Source organism: Geotrypetes seraphini, chromosome 3, assembly GCF_902459505.1.
Source record: "Geotrypetes seraphini chromosome 3, aGeoSer1.1, whole genome shotgun sequence".
Lineage (NCBI taxonomy): Eukaryota > Metazoa > Chordata > Amphibia > Gymnophiona > Dermophiidae > Geotrypetes > Geotrypetes seraphini.
The window spans coordinates 143,837,281-143,860,904 of NC_047086.1; the positions used below are offsets into that span (position 1 = coordinate 143,837,281).

At 41.7% G+C, this 23,624-nt stretch overlaps 1 protein-coding gene across 2 annotated transcripts in view; it reads right to left on the reverse strand.

The window, feature by feature from the left end:
- Window positions 1–23,624, reverse strand: part of FNDC4 (fibronectin type III domain containing 4) — an 88,668-nt gene that overhangs the window by 58,499 nt on the left and 6,545 nt on the right. For both annotated transcript variants that reach the window (XR_004538632.1, XM_033935524.1), the window contains exon 2: window positions 3,416–3,879. Coding sequence is in view for 1 of the 2 variants with exons in the window: in XM_033935524.1 (XP_033791415.1) it covers window positions 3,416–3,557 (142 nt within the window). In the remaining variant the exon portion in view is untranslated. The remainder of the gene's footprint in view (window positions 1–3,415; window positions 3,880–23,624) is intronic.

The following is a 23,624-nucleotide window of genomic DNA, read 5'->3' on the forward strand; positions in this document are numbered from 1 at the left end:
GGACAACTCGCAGTGAAAACCTTTACTGGGGCGTACCAAGCTATTACTTTATGTATCAAATGATGGGCTACTAGTGCTAGGTCTCTTCCAGGTCATAAGCACTGCTGCAAATTTCACAACCTTTGTCAATCTTAATATTCTCTTGGAGAGCGACTGCCTATAGGTGGCTAATACAATGAACAGTTTCAGCTGGAGTTATTACAATGCTGCTGTTCCAATGGCTTGGGACAGCCTGAGGATTCAATCACGTATACAGCACACCGTTGCACTTTTACCTCTGCTATTTCATGGCTAGGCTCCTCGATTCACTGAAATATTTGATCCTGCAAATCTTTACGTTTCACACTTCTCTTGCATCTTCTTTTCATTTCAATGATCACATATGCATTCCATCCATCCAGAACCAAAAGCTTATTAAAAATGGGTAGAAATGGAAACGTCCATAAGGGGACAGATGAGCAACATGGCCTAGGAAGATAGGGTTTTCTTATTAGCGTAACAAAGGCAGCTGCTTTTTTTGATAAAGCAGGAGACTTTGGTTTTGCAGCAAAAGCTGCAGACTCAGATTCTGAGATTTCTCCCCCTCCACCCCGGCAGCATGATCTCTGTGGTGCAGTGGAGTACAAATGTGATATATCACTGCTGAAAAAACTTCTGAGGCACATTTAGCTCTGATATTTTATGTACAGTATAGGAAGGTTTGTAAGAGCTCAGGCACATTTTCTGTATTATAAATTTTTTTTTAAAAAACCTCAAAAGAACAGAAATGAAAAGAAAAAACAATTGCACGTATCCAAAGCTGGAAGCATTTTCCTGGTTTGTATAGGGAATAGACAAACCAACATTCCTACTTTAAAGAGATAAAACAAATCCTTTTCAGACATATGTAGAAGTAGAATGCTTGCAGATGACTGTTACCTGGAGCTATACCTACTATGTATACCCTTGTAAACCACTTAGAATTGTTTGTGGTATGGCGGTATATAAAAATAAAGTTATTATTATTATTATTATGTTATAGAGAACCTCTCATATACAACTCAGACAAGATATGCATGCCAGTCTATCCCTATACATATAAAAGAGTGCCAAAATGTATTGTGCATTCAGTTTTAAATAGCACTCACATTCAGGTCTTGTCATAGTTTAAAATTCAGTATACCTATCAGAATCGGAAGTTCAGTCCTAGAGTTCCAGGTAGAGAATGGCACGGGGACAAATTTGTCCCCATCCCCACGGGATCTATCTCCATCTCCGTCCCTGTGAGTTCTGTCCCTTTCCCTGCCCTGTCCCTGCAAGCTCTGTCCTCATCTGCACAAGCCTCAAATACTTTAAAATCATATGTGTTCGAGGTTTGTGCAGATGAGGACAGAGCTTGCAGGGATGGAGTGGGGACAGAGAAAGAACTTGCGGGGCAGGGGATGGAGATAGATCGGGGACAGAAGAATAGCCTTACTAGGTCAGACAAATGGTCCATCAAGCCCAGTAGCCCCTTCTCACGGTGGCCAATCAAAGTCACCAGTACCCTAACAAAACCCAAAGAGTAGCAACATTCCATGCTGCCAATCCAAGGCAAGCAGAGGCTTCCCCCATGTCTTAATCACATATGGACGTTTCCTCCAGAAATTTGTCCAAACCTTTCTTAAAACCAGCTAAGCTATCTGCAAAATTTGTCCCAAGTAACCATAAGTTCAACATGGTTAACAAAAGATTAATAATAAAAATAACATATGAAACAGATATGATTATTTGGCCAGATACTTTGAAAAAAGGTAAGTTTTCAATTGGGTTCTAAAATGTTTGTAAGAGCAAGCGCTACGCAACAAAGGTCAAAATTCCTTATCATGGAAAGCAGCCTGGAATGCTAATGTATGATCCAAAGATTTCTTGCTTTTACAATCTTGAACAGATGGAAAGATAAACAAAGCATGTGATCCTCTTCTGTGTTTATAAGATGCTATCAGTCATATAGATTGGAGCAATACCATACACAACTTTATAACAAAGGCAACCCAAATTAAACAAAACGCGAGCTTCCACTGGGAGCCAGTGCAACTCACGATAGAAAGGTGTCACATGGTCATATTTCCTCAAACCATAAATCAATTTAACTACTGTATTCTGAATTAATCTAAGTTTAGCCTTTTCTTTCTTGGTGCATATTGCAATAGTCAAGAAGACAAATTGCAATAGACAAGAAGACTCAACAACAAATGATTGAACTAAAAGTTTAAAAGCCAAAAACTCAAAATATGGTTTTATAGTACGCAACTTCCACAGCCCTTTTGTACCATGGCATTTATTTGCTTTTTCATGGTCAGATGTTGATCGATAACAACTCCCAGTATTTTAATCGTCAGATGAATTGTATAGAATGTTGAGTCTATAGTAATTGATGGTTCACGTGAAATTTTGTGTGGCAACGCAACAAAGAATTTGGGAGAGCGTGGCGTAGTGGTTAAAGCTACAGCCTCAGCACCCTGAGGTTGTGGGTTCAAACCCACGCTGCTCCTTGTGACCCTGGGCAAGTCACTAAATCCCCCCCCATTGCCCCAGGTATGTTAGATAGATTGTGAGCCCGCCGGGACAGAGAGGGAAAACTGCTTGAGTACCTGAACAAATGCATATAAACCGTTCTGAGCTCCTCTGGGAGAACGGTATAGAAAACTGAATAAATAAATAAAATAAATTAATTTAATTTAAGTTTAAATTCCTGCATCCATGAATCCATCAATTTTAATAGACTCAATTATCTGAGTAATATAGGACAAAGTTGTATTGCATGTGGTGCAAATTCATTCTACACCTAGTACTTCAAATCAAAGGAGCAAAAAACAAAAAACAAAAACCCATAATGACTGATCTCCTAAGCAACGGTGGCACCATGCAACTACTCATCTGCAACCATATATTTTCTTGTTTCATCTGCATGAAGCAATAATGCCAAGACACAGAGAGAAGGAATATGATTTTTACAATATCCTTCCCCACATTTTTCTCATTTGGATATCTTAATGTCAATCTCCATCTTATACTTCATATATTTATGGTATTCATCCCCTCCCTCACACACCTAGGGCTCCTTTTACGAAGGTCTGTTAGGGCCTTAACGCGCGGAGTAGCGCGCGCTAGCCGCTACCGCCTCCTCTTGAGCAGGCGGTAGTTTTTCGGATAGCGCACGCTATAGCGCTAAGCGCTAAAAAACGCTAGCGCACCTTTGTAAAAGGAGCTCCTAGATTCTCCACATAACTTTTGGGGTATGTACTGGGAAGACATGAATAATATCTTCTCATTGTTCTCCCTAGCCTCTCATTCCTCACCCTATATTCTCCTCCACCCTCCATTTCTTCCTCACCCTGCTGTAGCTTTCCCCCCTCCCCCTCCATCCCATTTAGAAAGAACTTGCTGCACTTACTTGCTCTCACCAGGCAGAGATCACAGCTGAAAAGCACCAGCACCGCCGAGTTCAGATACAATGGGAAATAGGCCATCTCCTCTGTTACAAAAATCCTTTGCCAGGCGTTTCCCTTGAATGTCCCAGAGAAACAAACACTCATTGGTTTGAAAATAAAACAGGGACGGGTCTGAAGTGGAACTGCACACTCTTCTCAGCGCCATAGACCAGTCCTGCTCGGCTGCCTTTCCCTCTGATGCAGCTTAAAAGTTTCCACCCATACTCTTGCTGAGGAAGGGCCCTCTAGCATCAGTGCTCAGTGGCAATCCACTTTCTCTTCTGTTAAGGAATGTTCACTGGAACTGCAGCACTTCCTGGAAGGTCTGCAGATGGAGAATAATCCAGGATCCTGTTAAAAGTCCGATTTTCCAGGAGATTAAAGCTGTGATTCCTGGGTCTCGTGGGCTGAGCAGCAAACACAGTTACTAGATAGATTAAAAAAAAACAAATGGTTAGTGTTAGAGTGCCGGAGCAGCACTTGTCATTAACAGTATTAATCCAGGACATTTTCCCAGCGCTTAGGCTTAGGATGCCCACTGACTAAGGGCTCCTTTTACGAAGGTGCGCTAGCGTTTTTAGTGCTCGCACCGGATTAGCGCGCGCTAAAAACGCTAGCCGAAAACTACCGCCTGCTCGAGAGCTAGCGCATGCGCTATTCCGCGCGTTAGGGCCCTAACGCGCCTTCATAAAAGGAGCCATAAAAGTCCCTTGTAATAAGCTGAGTTAAGAAATGGGCTTTCATACAAGGGCCTTTTCTGTTAGATAGATTGTGAGCCCACCAGGACAGATAGGGAAATTGCTTGAGTACCTGACTGTAAACCGCTTAGATCAGTGGTTCCCAACCCTGTCCTGGAGGACCACCAGGCCAGTCGGGTTTTCAAGATAGCCCTAATGAATATGCATGGAGCAGATTTGCAGGCCTGGCACCTCCATTATATGCAGTTCTCTCTCATGCATATTCATTAGGGCTATCCTGAAAACCCGACTGGCCTGGTGGTCCTCCAGGAGAGGGTTGGGAACCACTGGCTTAGATAACTGTGGAGTCCTTTTACTAAGGTGCGCTAAATGCTAACGCATCCATTATATCCTATGGTCGCATTAGCGTTTAGCACGTGCTAAATCGGCTAGCACGCCTTAGTAAAAGGACCCCTTCGATAGGTGGTATTTAAATACCTAAAATAAAGGAAAATAAATAAATAAATACAAATTCTCTATGCACTAAGGCCCAAATTTTCAAAACGTACTGGTTTTTTTAGGTGCCAGTAGGCACCCAAGCTCGGTGAAAAATGGCGTTTTTTCCCAATGATTTTCAAGGCGCCTACTAGCACCTATAAAAAAAATCTGCACCAGAATCGCGTCTCCTGTGAAGTGGCTATGGAGGTGCAATTCACATCAAGAGGTAGGCACCGAAAATGTAAGCCTGGAAAACCCTGGCTTACATTTCCAGCACCTACCTATGCCAGAGGTGTGATTCTCTAACCGGCACCAGCACGTGGTTTACACACGATCGGTGGCTGCTTTTAAGGTGGCTGCCGATAACAGCGCCAGTTAGAGAATCCAGACCTAAGCCTATTTATAGCATATCCATCAAAAAGGGCGTTTTCCTTTTGTTTTATTTATTTTTAGTACAGTAAAACCTTGGTTTGCAAGCATAATTCATTCCAGAAGCATGCTTGTAATCCAAAGCACTTGTATATCAAAACGAATTTCCCCATAGGAAATAATGGAAACTCAAGATGATTCGTTCCACAACCCAAACACTTTATACAAAATACTGTACATACTCGTATTGCAAGACCTCGCTCGTTTGGAACAGTCACTACACTCCTGCAGCATCAGAGAGAGAGAGAAGAACCATCGGCTCAGTTATGATGATGTGACACGTGTATACTGTATGCTTGTTTATCAAGTTAAAATTTAATAAAATGGTTTGCTTGTCTTGCAAAACGCTTGAAAACCAAGTTACTTGCAATCCAAGGTTTTACTGTGTTTATATACCATTTATAGTCCTAAGTGGTTTACATTCAGGTACTCAAGCATTTTTCCAATCTGTCCTGGTGGGCTCACACTCTGTTTAATTATTATTGTAAGTTTTTACACCGCTACTAATGACTGGGGAGTCAATTCAGAGCAGTTTGCATGAGCTTCTGTAGAAGTGTTACAATACAGAGTTACAAAGAGCTTCTGTGAGGTGTTACAATACAGAGTTATTAAGACTGGCATAATTATGGCATAATCAATCATCCTACTTATGTTACCGGCACATTGATCATCCTACTTATTTGCTTATGTTCATACCAAATCAATCGGCCTACCTATATTCACATCTAATATTAGTTTACTATTGCAGCTAAGTACAATATATTTACACACCTCCTAAGGAGTTTGGCCTATTCAACTAAATATAGTCTACTAGTTTTTTAGCCCGTTACATTAACGAGTGCTAGAATGGATGTGTATGTAGACTTAGGTATCCAGCAGCACCCCTTCCCTGTTCCCCCTGTCCAGAAGTAGCCCTTCTCCCTTATTTTTACCTCCCCCATGTCTCTCTCAGGCAAGATGTCCGATCGCAACTCTCCTCCCTTTTACCTCCTGCTCCTTCACAACGCCGAAGAGCCGCGGTCACCCCTCCCCCCCAAAATAAAGTACGATCGCTCAATGCCCCCCTTTCCCAGCACCCCCCCTTTACCTAAACTAATGAAAGATCGTTCACAGCTCCCCCAGCAGACTTATTTCCCCCAAAGCAAAGCAAAATAGCTTCCTTCCCCAAAGAAGGCTTATCTGAGAAGTGTCCCTTGTTTTCGGAGGCAGCTTTGGCAGGGTCAGGTGCATGTTCTTTTTTTCGGCTTGAGAAACCACCGCACGAAAACCTCAACCGCTGCAGGTTCTCAGCTTTGACAGGGCCTGCTGCAGGCTCCTTTTTTCAGCAGGAGAAACCGGCGCACGCACAACACAACTGGCGCTAGGGAAACCGCTGTGCGCAAACTGCCACATGCTCGTTGTACTGGGCATGCGGAGGCATGGTGCCACGGATCACGGACCCATGGATTTTGAAGTGCGCATGCGCACTAAGGGTTTTATTATAGCGAATATACATGTGTCTGTATTGTGTTTTATGTTTATCTTTGAAGTATTATATTCCTCGGAGTCTAGTTTTCTCGGCTTCAGCCCTTGGTTTATTTATATCCTTTTGTGTTCTTCCTATCGAGTTCCTGATTGGGGAGGGGGAGGAGGGAGGAGGGACAAGCCAACTGTCTCCTCTATGTCATTTTATTGGCTAAAGTAGTCTACGAAGAGGTCTTTATCCCTTTCTTGAAATTTCCAATGTCTTTTTCTAGTTTTAGTTCCTTCAGAAGGGCATTCCACCACCTTGGAGCAATGGGGGGATTAAGTGACTTGCCCAGGGTCACAGGGAGCAGTGTGGGATTTGACCCCACAACCTCAGGGTGCTGAGGCTGTAGCTCTAGCCACTGTGCCATACACTCCCATGCACTAATGCTAGCATTAGCATGTGGCCATTTAAAACAAAATAATCAGCGCCGATAATTGGCAATTAAAACCTTTTAAATTATGTAAATTGCACTTAATTGGATATTAGGTGCCAACTTTGTAGGCTCCTACCATTTTGAGGTAGGCACTATCACAAAGTAGACAAGGTTAGGGGGCAGACCATGAGCGTGCTTTGCATGTAGGAGCCAGTTGGTGCCTAACCTAGGCACACACATTTAGGCAAGCAAACCCCGATATAAATAGGGTGCACCTAAAGTTAGGATGCCTAGCCATGCCCAAGTATATAACTTTCATAGAATCACGCTTAGCGCCACACTAGCTGGCGCTTTAATTTTTAGTCTCAACAAATGGGGAACACAAAAAAAAACAAGTAAACATAAGTAACCAGACCTTATGTTTCCCAAGGCACCACTTTTAATCAAATAATTGCCCTTTTTGAGAAAAACAATTCTGTATTGGTCATTAGGTCAAGTGACATGTGCTGTGCAAAAAATTCACAACTAAAGTGCTTTAGAGTGCATAAAATGTCCAATGGAAGGCACTTATCATACTCGCCCAACGGCTGCCCAACCGTTTACTTGTTTTTTTGTGTTCTCCGTTTGTTGAGATTCTCGGGGGGGGGGGGGGGGGTTTGACAATTTTATTCTCTTCATTTTTTTGGGCTTAATTTTTAGTCACCATATAAAGAATCAGGCCCTTACGGCCTCCTGTTTAGAAGAGACTAAGAGCTCCTGCTTTACGATGTGCTAACCAGTAAGTGCAGTGGTAATACCAGTGCACTAGCTGGTTAGCACATCCAAGCCCATTCTCTGCCCCCAACATGTTCCCTCCCCCCCCAAACAAGAGGAAAATTAAATACTGTGCGCTTAGCACTTGCAAATGGCAAGACTAATGTAGAACACTTTAGTACATCCTGCATTAGGCATGCGTCAGCACCTTTCACAGCTTAGTAAAAGGGCCCTTAAGTGACATACGGGACTACTTCCCTGTGAGATTCTCAGATGTGCTTATGTTGAAAGGTTTAAACCAGTAATCACAGTAATGCCAGTGTTCACGGGGCAGTGAGAACTCAAATCACTAACCACCTTCCTCTATTACAGTGCTTCAGAACCGTCTCCCGGAGGCACACCTAGCCAGTTGGATTTGCAGGACTGCCAAATATATGAATATGCATGGAATAGATTTGCATATACTGAAAATCCGATTGCATTCAAGTCTCTCGCCTGCATATTTACTGTGGTAATCCTGAAAACCTGAAGGGCGAGGTGTGCCTCCAGAAAAGGGCTGAGAAGCACTACTTTCCCTCAAGCACTATGAACCCATCCATCCTTCCTTAGCTTGGATTCTCTGTATACCGTGAAATATTTCCAGTAAATACCAGCACTGAATAATTTCTATATACTATGAATAAGTATGCATACAGTTAGACAGTGATGAGGGAGAATTTTAATGCGCATCCTATTGAATATTACTCTAAAACTGTAGTCAAGCTATGGCGTATCACCTAATCCAATGTGTGGGCTCAAAAAGAATGGATTTCTCTGCTGCTCTTGGGGCTTGGAAATCTCATTTCAGTGACATCATGTCTTAGTATCTCTGATCTTGTTTGTGGGGGAAGTTGTTTTTGCCATAAATTGTTTTTAGCGCTAGCCACGGTGGTAACAGCTCATGAGCATCAGAACTGTTAATGCCATGGCCAGCGCCAAAAAACACGCTACGGTTTTGTAAAAGGGGGAAACAAGTTTTATTTACAGCTGTTTTTCCTATGGGAGGCTTTAGGAAGGGGCTGTCCTTTTTTAAAATTCTATTTCCTTTCTTAATTATTCTTTTTGATTTTTAACATTGTAAAACACTTATATTTCTTTTTAAGTGAGAAAGCAGTAAAGAAAGTCAATAGACTTGTAACTTGTAAAATACTGAGCAGAAATGAAAGCCTAGGGCATCTCTCTTAATGTTCCATATTTGCTTATTTATCACCTGTTAGATTAGCGTATTAGAGCTATTTAGGGAAGGTGGCTCTAGTAGCATTGTCATACAGAGATGTATTTTTCCAGTGCCAATTTTCCCTCCCTCTATGAGGTTAACACTATGTGCTTTTTTCCATGGAATTTGTTCTTGCACCTGCATAGAGACAAAGCATTTGTGGGATTGTGTTTAGGTCGGGAGTCAGGTAATGTATCCAGTTCCATTTTCTATGGAGAAAAGAGGGCCTAAGTCAAAGGCAGCCACAAAATTCTATGGATGCTTTTTGTCCCCACGCCAATTTTCAAAGGATAGAAATAAATATTAATAAATAGAAAAAAAACCAACAAAAAAACAACCACTAAAACAAATATAATGTAATACTTTTTTACTGGACTAACAATGCACATTGGGGGGGAGGGTGTAATTTTATAATAGAGCACCTATGTGAAAAGTTCTTAAACAGTGGTTCCCAACCCTGTCCTGGCGGACTACCAGGCCAATTGAGTTTTCAGGCTAGCCCTAATGAATATGAATGAGAGAGTTTTGCATATAATGGAAGTGACAGGCATTCAAATCTGCTCAATGCATATTCTTTAGGGTTAGCCTGAAAACCTGATTGGCCTGGTGGTCCTCCAGGACAGGGTTGGGAACCACTGTTCTAAAAGACACCTATTTTATAAAATGGCAACGTGGGCTCTTGATCTTGCCCATAATAGCACACAAATTTTGCCCAAATCTACACCGGCTCTGAAGATGGTATAAATCTGTGTGGTTGACTCCACGTGTGTTCCCATATATTTCATAAAATGTGACCTGCAAAAAAGTACCAAAAAATGGGGTATGTGACTTATTTATAGTTTATTTGCTTATAATCTGATTTTTTCCAAAGCGGAGTGCAACAAACTATAACACCATGTAACATAAAATAAATTGTAATACAATCAATGTTCTTTCCTTCAATACAGCAGTTACGCACTTTCTCCTTTAACCTACACTATTCTTCTGGATAGTTCAAATGATAAAATAAGTACCGCTTCAATAACTTTTTTAAAACATAACGGTACTCTCTTGCTTCCGAATATAAGATGGAAGCCTGTTCCATTCCTCAGGCCCCGAGCAAGAAGTAACCCCTGATCTCACTGACTGTATCCCTAGCTCTTTCCTTGTTGGAATTAACAAATCATTGCACCACAAGATGGAGGATTAACAGCTGCATAATCCTGCAAAATTTCAGCCTCAGGTATGGACTAATTACATCTTTAATAAAATGAGAAACATTTATCAACAGAAAACGTTTTTGGGAAAAACACATTTGAAAACCAGGAAATACAGCATCATTCTCTCTATGCATAAAATGTTGACTATGGGCTCCTTTTACAAAGCCGCGTTAGCGGTTTAATGCGTAGGCGGTAGTTTTTCATTGTGGATATCCTGAAAACCTGACTGGCGAGAGAGTGCTCCAGGATCGACTTGGGAAACACTGACTAAAGACACCTGTGTGATACTCTACTTGGCTTTCTTATACCAAGTGCTGCTGTTCTAGAGACAGGTGTGTACTTTTTCATTCAGATTTTCTTGGGGTGGGAGGGGTCATACCTTAATTTATCCAATGGCCATCTGGTCAATTTGGGTCCCTTTGTGGCACTTAAGATACTTCTAATACAGGTCTAATTCCGAATGTCTAAGTTCCATCCAGAATGTCTTAGAAAAGGCAAGGCATCCAAAATAAGCACGCCTAAAGCCTGCCCAAGATACGTCTCACAGCATGCCCCCCCCCCCGAAACTCTGGATATACAGTGGGAGAAATGTCTAGACGTCCAGGAAAATGATTTTGATTATTGGCACTTGGATGTCCCAGCGATTAGGATATCCAAGTGCCGACTTAGTCAAAAAACTTAAACGTCCAAAAAACCGCCTATGAGCCCCTTTATCTCTGTTATTTGTAACCCCACTTTTGGTACCTTTTCACTCAATGGCTCACAAATACCTACAAGCATTTTAGTTCTTCCTTTGCTCTACTCCAAATAATCCTTGGAAACACCAGTGCATAGATCTTGTAAAAGTAGAGGCTCATTCTTAGAGAAATTCTAGAAGGAGCTGCCTAGATTTAAACATGTACACATGTAAAATATCGGTATTCCAGTCATTTATGTGCATGTAACATAACATAGTAGATGACAGCAGATACAGATCTGCACAGTCCATCCAATCTGTCCAACAAGTATAATACAATACACTCCTCCCATTCTTTAATGCACGACAAACCTGATCCACCTACCCTCTAGCCAATCTCTCATGTCCTTGCTTCTTTTGAGTCTCCAGTAGTGTGACTGAGCTTTTTGCCTCTTATACTCCTTCTCTTAAAAGAGAGGAAAGGCCCATACAAAGATACAATGCACACTATTTTCTATCTAAATCATGAAATCACCAGACAAGGTAGGAAAAATTATTTTATTTTAAAATTTAGTGATCAAAATGTGTCTGAATTTATATCTGCTGTCTATATTTTACAATATGGTCCCCTTTTACTAAACCGCAATAGTGGTTTTTAGTGCAGGGAGCCTATGAGCGTCGAGAGCAGCGCTGGGCATTTAGCGCAGCTCCCTGCGCTAAAAACTGCTATTGTGGTTTAGTAAAAAGGGAGGGGAGTGGGTATTTGTCTATTTTTGTATGGTTGTTACTGAGATGACAGTGCATAGAGTCATCTGCTTTGACATCTTTGAAAAAAACCCCAGAATAGGAATGGTAATTAACAATTCTATGCGTACAGTGTGCATTGTGTTTTTTTAAAATTTTATTGTTGGTAGATCATTTTGACTTGGTCATTTTAAAAGTAGCTCGCGAGTCAAAAAAGAGTGGGTACCCCTGCAATGTAGCATGGCAAACACCTATAATGGTATCTGGGCACCTGGATAGAGTTATAGAAACATAGAAACATGATGGCAGATAAATGCCAAATGGCCCATCCAGTCTGCCCATCTCCAGTAACCATGATCTCTTCCTCTCTCTAAGAGATCCCACGTGCCTATCCCATAACATAACATAACAAATAACTTTATTTTTCTATACCGCCACAATCATACGACTTCTAGGCAGTTTACACTGAAGAGAACTGGACAATCAGCGATTTACAAAATACAAATAGTAAAAGTACAACATATTTCTCAAGGATAATCAGTATAGAATTATTAAATTTAATATGACTTCTGTTTAGGAAATAAATCTGTCAAACAATGCAGTCATGCTCTCTTGAATTCAGACACAGTCTCTGTCTCCACCACCTCTTCCGGGAGACCGTTCCATGCATCTGCCACTCTTTCTTTAAAACTCCTGAGCCTATCACCTCTTAACTTCATCCTATGCCCTCTCACTCCAGAGCTTCCTTTCAAATGATTAGTGTAACCCTACATCGCTGAGCTTAAATGACAATAATCCAACTACTTGCTATTCTGTAGGTACGTGCCTATTCTCTGTGATGCATACAAGTGGGAATTCACATGGGAAGAGTATGGGTGGAGTTCACGCTTACATACATAACTTAAAGCATACTGTAAATTATGCACATATCTCCCGTCTAGACACGAGCATTTTTACCAGCTCTATTGCTGGTTTGATTGTGCTGAAATCCATATGTGTGTCTATGCACTATTATTTTACAAAATAATTTTAGGTACCTACTTTCTATATAGAATAGGCTGCAAATAGATACCAAAATATAGGCAGCTCTTTATAGAATTACCCTCTTACCTGTGCATATGTAATAGCACAATTTTCTTTTTCTGGATGAAAACAGATTTTGTATGTGGAAAAAGTTTTATCTTTTGGGACTTCACTCATGTTTCTCTGTCACAGCTCCAACTTTATGGAACTCTTTTTCATTCTATCTTAGGTCAGAACAGTCTTTTAATATTTTCAAGTCCCAACTAAAAGCTTATTACTTCACTTTGGCATTTGATTCATTTTCCAATTATACCTGACCTTTACGTCTCCAAATCAGGTTATCCGCAATAGACTAGTTCTTTTAGCAGAGCAGACATTTTTCTCCATTGTTTACCAATTGTTTTTAACCTTTTCCATAACAACTGTATAAAATTTATAATTCCTCCCTTCACCGCTTTCCTCTTGTACTCATGTTTTGTTTCATTTCTCCTGGTATGTGTCTATGTTATTCCTCTACTATCTTACTTTTGTTATATTTGCAGTATATCAAATAAACTAAACCCCCCACCCCCACCCCCACCCCACCTCAGGTCAAGATAGCATGAGCAAAGTATGATCCCAAATCATAAGCACATTCTAATGAAGGTCTGAAGGGGAAAAGTAAAGGTGAGTAGAAGGAGAGAGGAATAGGTGTCCGGAAGGTGACAAAGCAGTAGAACTTTATGTGAAAGGACTTAGATCTAGGTTTCCTTTCTTGTTAGTTTCAAAATATCTAACCATTTCTTTATTTTATGAATGTTGCTACTTGTAAGCTGCCTCTCTGTGCAGGGAAAAGGCTTCGGGACACGTGGGAGTCCAGCTCCGCCTCCCGAAACCCCCTGCCACACAGTTTCTCCTGCACCTTTCTTCAGGGCAGCCCCATCGTTACCGGGAGCTGCCCCAACAAGGAAAAGTCTCCAGCCGCGGAGGGAGAGCATCGGGCCGCGTGGGAGTCCAGCTCCGCCACCCGAAACCGCCTGCGGCTTAACTTTTGACCCTCCCTTCGTCAGGGCAGCCCCATTGATAGCGGGAGCTGCCCCAACTTCAACCTGACCCTCTCTGTGCAGGGAAAAGGCTTCGGGACGCGTGGGAGTCCAGCTCCGCCTCACGAAACCCCCTGCTACACAGTCTCTTCGGCTCACCCGCGAAGACGAATGAGGAACAGTGAAGAGAAGACTCCAACTCGACACTAAATTACATGTGACTAGTTTAAAAACTGCTTATTACTGCACGCCTCTAAACCCAATTACTTAAACACACTTCTGCTCTTCTTTTTTACCTATTGCACTGCTTTACCCTGCTGTAGCCGGTTCTGCACATTACTGCATTGTGTTTACCTTATTGTATTTATCGTGTTTACCTTATTGCATTGCGATAATCCTGCTTAGTCTACAAAAAAAAAAAAAAAGGTTTATATTGGTACCCCTTTAACATCCCCCTACGACCTCCAAACCCTTGCAACTCTCCCCCCTACAGCACAGAATCATGGCATGGCCTAACTCCCATCAGTGCACAGCTTTGCTATTACTCTATCTTATCACCCTCAGGATCTGCACTGCAGACCCTTATTCCTCATCCCCCATACCTGTCCACATCTCCTCATACCGCTCGGTAAAACCAAAAGCCCCTACCTTCTCACCCCACACTCCCCAGAACCTACCCAATACTAGTCCGCCCCCAAACCCCTCACCCCCCCCCCCGCAATCCTAACAAGCCCCGCCCTAAAAAACCAAGGTCACTAAAAAAATTAGCCTACTCTCACAACTACTCAGTCGCCCATCCCAACCAAGAGATCCTACTAGGTTTCTACCTAAATATTAGATCTATGAGGAACAAAACCATTCTGATCAAAGACTGGCTGACTGCAACTAACCCTGACTTTGTCCTACTCACTGAAACCTGGTTGCACTCAGACAAGGATATCATAATCAAAGACTGTCTGCCCCCAGGATTCAAGATTCTCTCCCTGGCCAGAACCTGGGGAAGAGGAGGAGGTCTAGCAATAATCTTTAGAGACCAGCTCAAGTGCATAGTACTTAACACCATATCCTCTCCTAACTCTGAAATACTAGCCTGCTCTCTCAATTCCAAATCCATGGCCGCCCCCCTAACAATCACTTTATTCTATATCCCTCCCAAAAAATGGACCCTAGCCAAAGAGGACTTCTCGGAAGCATTACTTACTAATTCCTTAACAGGCCCATACAACCTACTGTGCAGGGACATCAATATCCACCTAGAGCAATCTGATCAACCAGAAGTATCTGACTTCTAGTCACTCATCTCCCTACTAGGCTTTTTCAACCCCCCCCAACCAAAACCCACCAAAGAGGGCATCAGCTAGACCTGGTGACCTTTTCCTCCAAAGTCCTGTCCAGCCCAAAAATACATTGGAGTCAAGCCAATTGGACAGACTCCCTTTGGTCTGATCACAGACTTTGTGAATTTTCCATTGGCTACCAACAAAACCCCCCCAAAAATAACATAACCAGCAACATCAAAACTCATACAACCAGGGGTAAGATAGACCCAGAGGAATTCTGGTCACGCTATGAAAAGAACACAAAACAAAGCGAAGAAATAGAACAACTTATGACCGCCTGGATCACTGACAGCACAAACATATTAAATGAAATTGCCCCCATAAAAACCCGCCAAATCAGAACCACAAAGCACGAGGGTTGGTTCGACGCAGAACTGCTTCTGATGAAAAGGGACCTTAGAAAATCTGAAAGACTTTGGCTAAAGTCCGGATCCCAGGAACACAGAGCAACCTGGAGACTTAAACTAAAAACCTATAAAAACCTCACCATAGAAAAACGAAAAAAATTCTACTCACACAAAATTGGTGACTCTTCTAAAAACAGTAGCAACCTCTTTAAGCTGGTTAATGACTTATACAACATCGAGACTCTCACTAACAACCATGAAGAATCCACATTAACCGCAAACACCATAGCCGACTTCTTCACCTCCAAGATCCAAAAACTAAGATCTACCTTACCTATCTCGTCCAACCCCCTTGAGCTCTTTCCCATTCTCCCAGACACCGACACATACAAACCAGACCTAGGGTCCAGAGCAGATCTAAATTGGAACCAATTCACAACACTCGACTGGAAAACCTTCAACAAATTCTACAATAAATATTCTAACTCCTTCTGCAAACTGGACATCTGCCCCCCAAACATCATGAAAACTGCTCCGATCCATTTCAAAGCCAACATGCTTACCTGGGTCAACTTCCTACTCTCCTCAGGAAACTTCCCTCCAGAGCAAGGCCATATTATGTTAACCCCAATCATAAAAAATGCGAAAGAACCCCCAAACGTCCCATCAAATTACAGACCAATCGCTGGCATCCCTCAATTTACCAAAATAGCAGAAGGGGTGGTAAAAGAAGAACTTACAGCATATCTGGACAAATTCAACATACTTAGCGACAATCAATCGGGCTTTCGCGCAGACCACAGCACCGAAACCATTATAGCATCCTTACTTGACCACTTGCACACACTCTTCAGCCAGGGCTCCAGCGCCTTAATCCTTCAATTCGACCTAAGTAGTGCATTTGACCTAGTCGACCACAACATCCTCCTAGAATGCCTGACACACATTGGCATCTCCGACCAGGTTCTCAACTGGTTTCACGGGTTCCTACGAAACAGATCCTACAGGGTATTCAAAAACGACTCATCCTCATATAGCTGGGATAACTCCTGCGGTGTCCCGCAGGGCTCTCCCCTGTCCCCCATCCTATTTAACATCTACCTCGCCTCCCTGGGCAACCTCCTTCATAATCTCAAGCTCAAATTCTTCATCTATGCAGATGACATCACAATAGCCATCCCACTTACCAGCTTCTCCCTAGAACTACTCACTTACATTACAAGCATACTCAACCAGATAGAGCTCTGGATGTGCTCCTACAGGCTAAAACTAAACCCAGACAAAACAAAATTCTTCCTAGCCACACCCAATGACAAAATCAAAGACACCTCAATCCAAGTGAAAGGACTGGTTTTCCCCCTTGAACAAACAGTAAAAATCCTGGGAGTCACCCTAGACAAACATCTTTCTCTTGAAAATCACACTGATCTTACTGTCAAGAAATGTTTCTCGGTACTCTGGAAACTGCACACCATAAAAAAATACTTTGACGACACCTCATTCCAACTACTGGTACAGTCCTCCGTTCTCAGTGTACTGGACTATTGCAATATCATCTACTTGAACGCCACGAAGAAAACCACCAGGAGGCTAAAATTGATCCAAAACACTGCCGTCCGCCTCATATTTGGCCTAAAGAAATGGGACCACATCACTCCTTTCTACCATCAACTGCATTGGCTGCCTTTCGAATCCAGAGTCTTATTCAAATTCGCCTGCTTCTGCTACAAAATAGCTCTCGGCCTTTTACCTAACTACCTCAATCAGCATTTCACTTTGAATCCCACCAACAAGAAATCCCGCAGAATCCCACCAACAAGAAATCCCCTCCCTAAAATTATGTCATCTCAAAAGATTTCTTGACAAAACCTTTGCTTACCAGGCGGCTAAACTGAATCCCTGGCTAGCACAAATGGTACTCGAGGCCCCCACCTACCTCAGCTTCATAAAATTACTCAAAACGCACCTTTTCCGAGAATAGGCCCTTTAACCCCTTTCCACCTGCACCTACCTCCCTTCCCCACTCTCCCCCGGCCCCCTTTGCTCCCCCCTCCCCTTACTTGATCTCTCTCCTATCTTTCCTTTACCTTCCTTCCCTCCCTTTATTGCTGCTTGTACTTTTGATAAAACTCTGTATATCGCTCCCACGCTCCCTTTCTTTACTGCTGTAACTCTGTTCAAAATATTGTAAATCCGTGTGTCAGCACGGATCTTAATTAATGGATGTGAACCGCCTAGAACTTTTTGAGGTGTGGCGGTATACAAGAATAAATTATTATTATTATTAGTAATAATAAATAAATAAATAAAGTGCTCTGATCCTAAGAAATGCTCCCACCACAGAAGTGTAACCTTGGTTTGCTTTATGGTATCTGATGTCTACTGTATGCAAAGTGATTCTTGCCTTTTAACATCGGTCCTGTCTCTCCACCTGCTTTCCCTTTGAGAATTAGTGTAAAGCTGGTGGCTAAAATGTACTCCAGACTTTGCACCAATGGTCACAGTATGTCCATGCCTCCTGCATTGAATGAAGTGATGGTATGTTATAACAGCAACAAAATGTACAGGGGCATAGGCCTGGATTCTTGATACTGGCACCAGAATCATGCCTATGTAGGTGCTTTAGGCCGCCGGATGCCACTGTAGGCATGGCCAATGCCAGAAGTGGCATTAGGCAGCCTAAAGCACCTATATAGGCATGATTCCGGCAAAGATAGGCGCCAGAAATGTAGGCCTGGAAAACGCTAGCCTACATTTCTGGCGCCTATCTTTCAGGCGAGATTCTATAAATGGTGCCGATGCATGATTGACATGCAATTGGTGGCCGTTGATATCGGCGCCATTTATAGATCTTGGGCCATAATGGAGTTTCAAAAGCAATATAAGCAACCAACATGTCAGTTAATCTAGGAACAACACCGAGGTGAAATCTCTTCTACATCATTCAAAATTTTTCACCTTGGGCCCCTTTTACTAATCTGCAGTAAAAGAATAACCTTAGCATGTGGGAAAGACCCATGTAAGGGCATGCTAAGACTACTTTTTTTTACTGCAGTTTAGTAAAAGGACCCCAAGGTGAAAAATTTTGATTGATGTAGGAGAGACCTCAGTTCAGGCAATTAACAAACATTAGCATGAGCTGTTGCTACCTCCCACTTTGAAGTTGGTAAGGGCTCATGTGTTAATCTCGCACTAATCAATTAGTGCATGGTAATGTGACTTTGCTAACTGATTTGTACTCTCATGCTCACTCTCTGTCCCCACAGACATGCCCCCTCTAAGAAAAAATTCAGAAATATTTCTTTGCTTGCGCACATTGGAATTTTACTGCAGGATGCCTCAGGTGGTAAACATTTTTAAGTGCGCTTACTGCAGCTAGTAAAAGGACCCCTTATTTCTTATTGAGATAAGAATGACTTTGCTTACTTGAATCTCTAGGATCACAGAACAGCTCAGCTCTGTTTCATGATAACCTTCACCCCAAGGGCACACGTTAAAAACACACACTCAAATGGGAAGTTTCCTAACGATTACTTATATCTAAAATTGAATTAGACATTTAAATAGCAGGAATCCAGAGATGCTACTTCACATAGGCTCATCATGGAAGGCTCTTTATGACCAGTGGAGGAGCAGCCTAGTGGCTAGAGCTCTTGTATACCCGAATGTAACTCATCTTGATCTTAAATTTGGAAAATGTATGAATTAAAACTAAAAATCTAAGGGGCCCTTTTATTAAGCTGCACTAGAAAGTGACCTGTGCTAACAGTGCCATCATGGGTTTCCTGCACGCTGAACTTACATTTAGGGCTCCTTTTACGAAGCTGCATTAGCGGCTTCATCGCACGCACATTTTTAGCGCGTGCTAGCTGAAAAACTACCGAGGTGTAGCGGCTGGCCAGCAAATTAGCACGTGCTATTACGCGCGTTAAACCGCTAATGCACCTTCGTAAAAGGAACCCTTAGTGCAGCTGTAAAATGGCCACATTTTCCATTTTCCCTATTAATGGCCATGTGCTAATTTCCAAATTAGCACATGACCATTAGCGACTGGGCGCTCACTGCTACCTATTTTCTAGGCAGTAGGGGCTTCCACACTAACCACATATTAACAGGTTAGGATGCAGCAATGTAGCTACGCTAACCAATTAGTGCAGGGCACTTCTACTCTTCATCCCTAAACATGCCCCTATGCTAAAAAAAAAAAAAATAATAATAATTAAAATCTATTTATTTAAACAAGTGAGAAGTGCATGCTGATCTCAAAACTACCGAAGGGCATCTGAGTGCATTCCACGGTAGTGTCTTTTTAAGCCATGGTAAGAATGCTCTAGTGCTTCCAGCAGCTTAGTAAAAGGGTCCCTAAGTGTTTGCAATCACTGGAACACATGGGGATTAAGAAAATATTGGAACATTGGAATTTTTTTCCCTTTTGTTCATACATGTCCAGGGTGGGGTGGGGAGTGGGTGGGAATATTTTATGATTTCTTTTGCTTATGATTCATTGTTGGGTATAAGGGAGGAGGGGTATTTGATGAGAGTTATAATATGATGATATATTAAGTGATGTTAAAGTATAAAATGATTGTATTTTGTGTTACACTTATTGTGAGTTTAAAAAATGAATAAAGATTTATAAAAAAAAGAAAATATTGGAACAATAATTGGATGAAAAAATAGCAAAAAGAGTAAAATGGGAGGACAAGACATTTAAAAAAAAAAATTCTTTATTTATAAATTTTAATAATCTTAACAGTGAAAAAGGAAAATGAAATAACATAATTTCACAGAAGAAAAACAAAAAAGGAAAATTTTTCCACAAGAAGTAGGTAGTCCACAAAATATGGAGACAGAGTTAAAGACTGCTGAAATTTAAATCCAGAAAGTATAACAAGGAAAACTAAAGATGGAGCTAGGTGGCTCTCAAATTTTCCTAACTGAGTTAGATAACTTCAACAGCAAACTCATGTTATGTTAATAGGTTGCCCTTTAGCGGAAATAAATTTTGATAGGTGCTAGACAGGACATTTTTTAGATATGTTAGTGATAGGAGAAAATATAAAAAATGAAATTCACAGAAGGGGAGGAATATGTATAAACTGATTAAGGATAAAGTAGAATTGCTTAAAATATATATTTGTTCTGTGTTCAGAGATGAAGGCTTACAAGTAGGACCGTAGAAGACAAATATAAATAGAAATGGAGGTGTGGTAGATCCTAAATGATTTTCAAAGGACTGTGTTTGTGAGGAGTTAGCTAAACTAAAGGTTGATAAAGTGATGGGACCGGATGACATATATCTAAGGGTTTTGAAGGAATTTAAGGAAATTCTGGCAACTTCACTGTTGACCTTTTCAATGCTTCTTTAGTTGCTTGATCCTGGAGGAATGGAAAAGGACAGGTGTGGACCCTCTCCACAAAAATAGTAAGGAGGAGATTAACTAGTCTGTAGTTCCCCATCTTTCATCTGTAGTGGATAAATTAATAGAAATGCTTTTAAAACTGAGACTAGTACAGTTTCTGGAGTCCAATGAATTGCAGGACCTGAGGCAGCATGGTTTTACTAGAGGTAGGTCTTGTCAGACAAAGCTAATGAATTTCTTCAACTGGGTGACTTGAGAGTTGGATTCAGGGATAGCTCTAGAAGTGGTGAATTTAGATTTCAATAAAAGCCTTTGACATAGTTCTGCATAGGGGAATTATAAATAAACTGAGCAAAAATCCCATACATGAATACAAGATGTCCGGGGCGGTACTTGGAGAGAACCCCCAAGAAAGAGACTTGGGAGTACTGGTCGACAAGTCAATGAAGCCATCTGTGCAATGCGAAGCGGCGGCAAAAAGGGCAAACAGAATGCTAGGAATGAGGGGATCACAAACAGACTGGGGATCACGAACAGATTGGAGAAGGTTATCATGCCGCTATACCGGGCCATGGTACGCCCTTACCTGGAATACTGCATCCAGCACTGGTCACCGTACATGAAGAAGGACACGGTACTACTCGAAAGGGTCCAGAGAAGAGTGACTAAAATGGTTAAGGGGTTGAAGGAGTTGCCGTACAGTGAGAGATTAGAGAAGCTGGGCCTCTTCTCCCTTGAAAAGAGGAGACTGAGAGGGGACATGATCAAGATAATGAAGGGAATAGACTTAGTAGATAAAGACAGGTTGTTCACCCTCTCCAATGTAGAGAGTATGAGAGGGCACCGTAGGGAGTATGAGAGGGGAGTATGAGAGGGCACCATACAAATGTAAGGAAGTTCTTCTTCACCCAGAGAGTGGTAGAGAACTGGAATGCTCTTCCAGATTCTGTTATAAGGGAAAACACCATCCAGGGATTCAAGATAAGGTTGGACAAGTTCCTGCTGAACCAGAACAAATGCAGGTAGGGCTGGTCTCAGTTAGGGCACTGTTTTTTGACCTGGGGGCCACCGTGTGAGCGGACTGCTGGGTGCGATGGACCACTGGTCTGACCCAGCAGTGGCTGTTCTTATGTTCTTATCCCAACTATGGGCTCTAAAGTGACTTACTGAGTTAGAATTTGGTTAGTGGAAGGTGACAAAGGGTAGTGAAAAATGGAGTTCACTTTGAAGAAAAGAATATTAGCAGTGGTGTGAAAAGGGATCGGTTCTTGGTCCAATTCTTTGTAACATATTTTTGTAAGTGACATTGTGGAAGGGCTGTCTGGTAAGGTTTGCTTCTTTGTGGATGACACCAAAATCTACAAGAGGACAGATGTCCCCAATAGTATGGATAAAACATGAGGAGAGATCTAGTAAAATTTGAAGCATGATCCAGAATTTGACAGCTAAGATTTAATGCTAAAAAATGTATATCTTGCTCTTAAACTGGCTTTCAGGGAAGAGAATTCTTCCAGTTTATGGCAGAATTTTCACTAGTTTGGTTTGGTCATTTATACAGAATTAAAAGAGAGATTGTGAGCAATCATAAAGAAAACAGTCATTAGTAAAACAGGAAGATCTGAGTGTACTGGATTTGTGCGAAATGGATGAGAGTGGTTATGTCTGAAGTGCTGAATTTCACATCAGTTCTACCCCAGCTTGAATCCTGTCGGCAGCAAGGTCATAAAAAGAAATGTAAATAAATGGCCAGAGATTGGGAATGTGAAGCCAAGTTATTCTGGCAAACAGATGATGTACATGAGTATTGAGACCAATTACATTTTCTTTGTCTGATGTCAAGTTCACTGTTTCATCTAAGGTGCATACTTGCGCAACCATGCAGCATATAAGAACATAAGAATAGCCTTATTGAGTCAGACTAATGGTCCATCAAGTCCAGTAGCCCATGCTGCTAACCTTACTGTCCAACCCAAACTCTTGCATCCTCATCACCTGATGGCAGAGCCAGAAAGATCATGTCCCACCTCTTTCTATTTTCTGTGGTGGCTTCATAAGCATCTTCAAAACTCATGGATCAGCCCTTTCTAGCTACTGATCTCAAGCATTGCAAGTTCAAGAACCAGAAAGTGCCAGCCTATGAGTTTTGAACATGGCACGGTGGCAGAATGTGGTCAGCAACAGCATGAAGTGCTCCTACCACCGAATTAGGTCAGTGGGAGGAGGCAGGGAAAGATACAGGGAAAAGATGCAGATGCTGGGAAGGGGGGAGGGAGAGAGAGGAAGACAAGAAAAAGGAGAACAAATGCTGGGGAAGGTGGATAGAGATATTTTAAGATTTGTGATTGTAAACTCTATGTAAAATGTATTTTGCAAGCTGACTTTAAAATGCTTAGAAGTGTTCCTACATGTGGATATAAGTATATACTGAATGAAAAAGTAGTTTAGATGCTGGGGTCGGTGTTTGAGGAAAATGTGGTAAATAGGATTTAGAGAGAAGAGGAGAACTGAGGTTTTTGGAAGTAAGGCAAAAAAACATTAAGGGACTGGAAAGAAGGCATTTTAGGGATAATGGATGCTATAGGAATAGAAGGAAGTGAAAAATGACTGGAAACAAAAAAAGCATTGGAAAGATAAGAGGAGTGGAGGTGAGTGCAGAAAAATGTGAAACAGCTATGGAGAAATGAGAAGAGATCACAAAAAAAGGGAAGAGAGGTGAAAGCGGAGATGAGCAAATGAAAGAAAACAAGAAGATATATGGAATTCAAGTCTTTGATGGTGGTAACAGCTTGTGATAGCTTTGCAGTAGAGAAAGCAATATGGGGGATGGGGGATGCTCCACCACACACACACGCACACACACACATACATGAAAAGTTGTGTGTGCGATAATAGTGCCAATCTACAAATTCTCCAGGAAAAATATATTTAAAAGGAGCATTGATCTATATGTCATAATCTGTTTT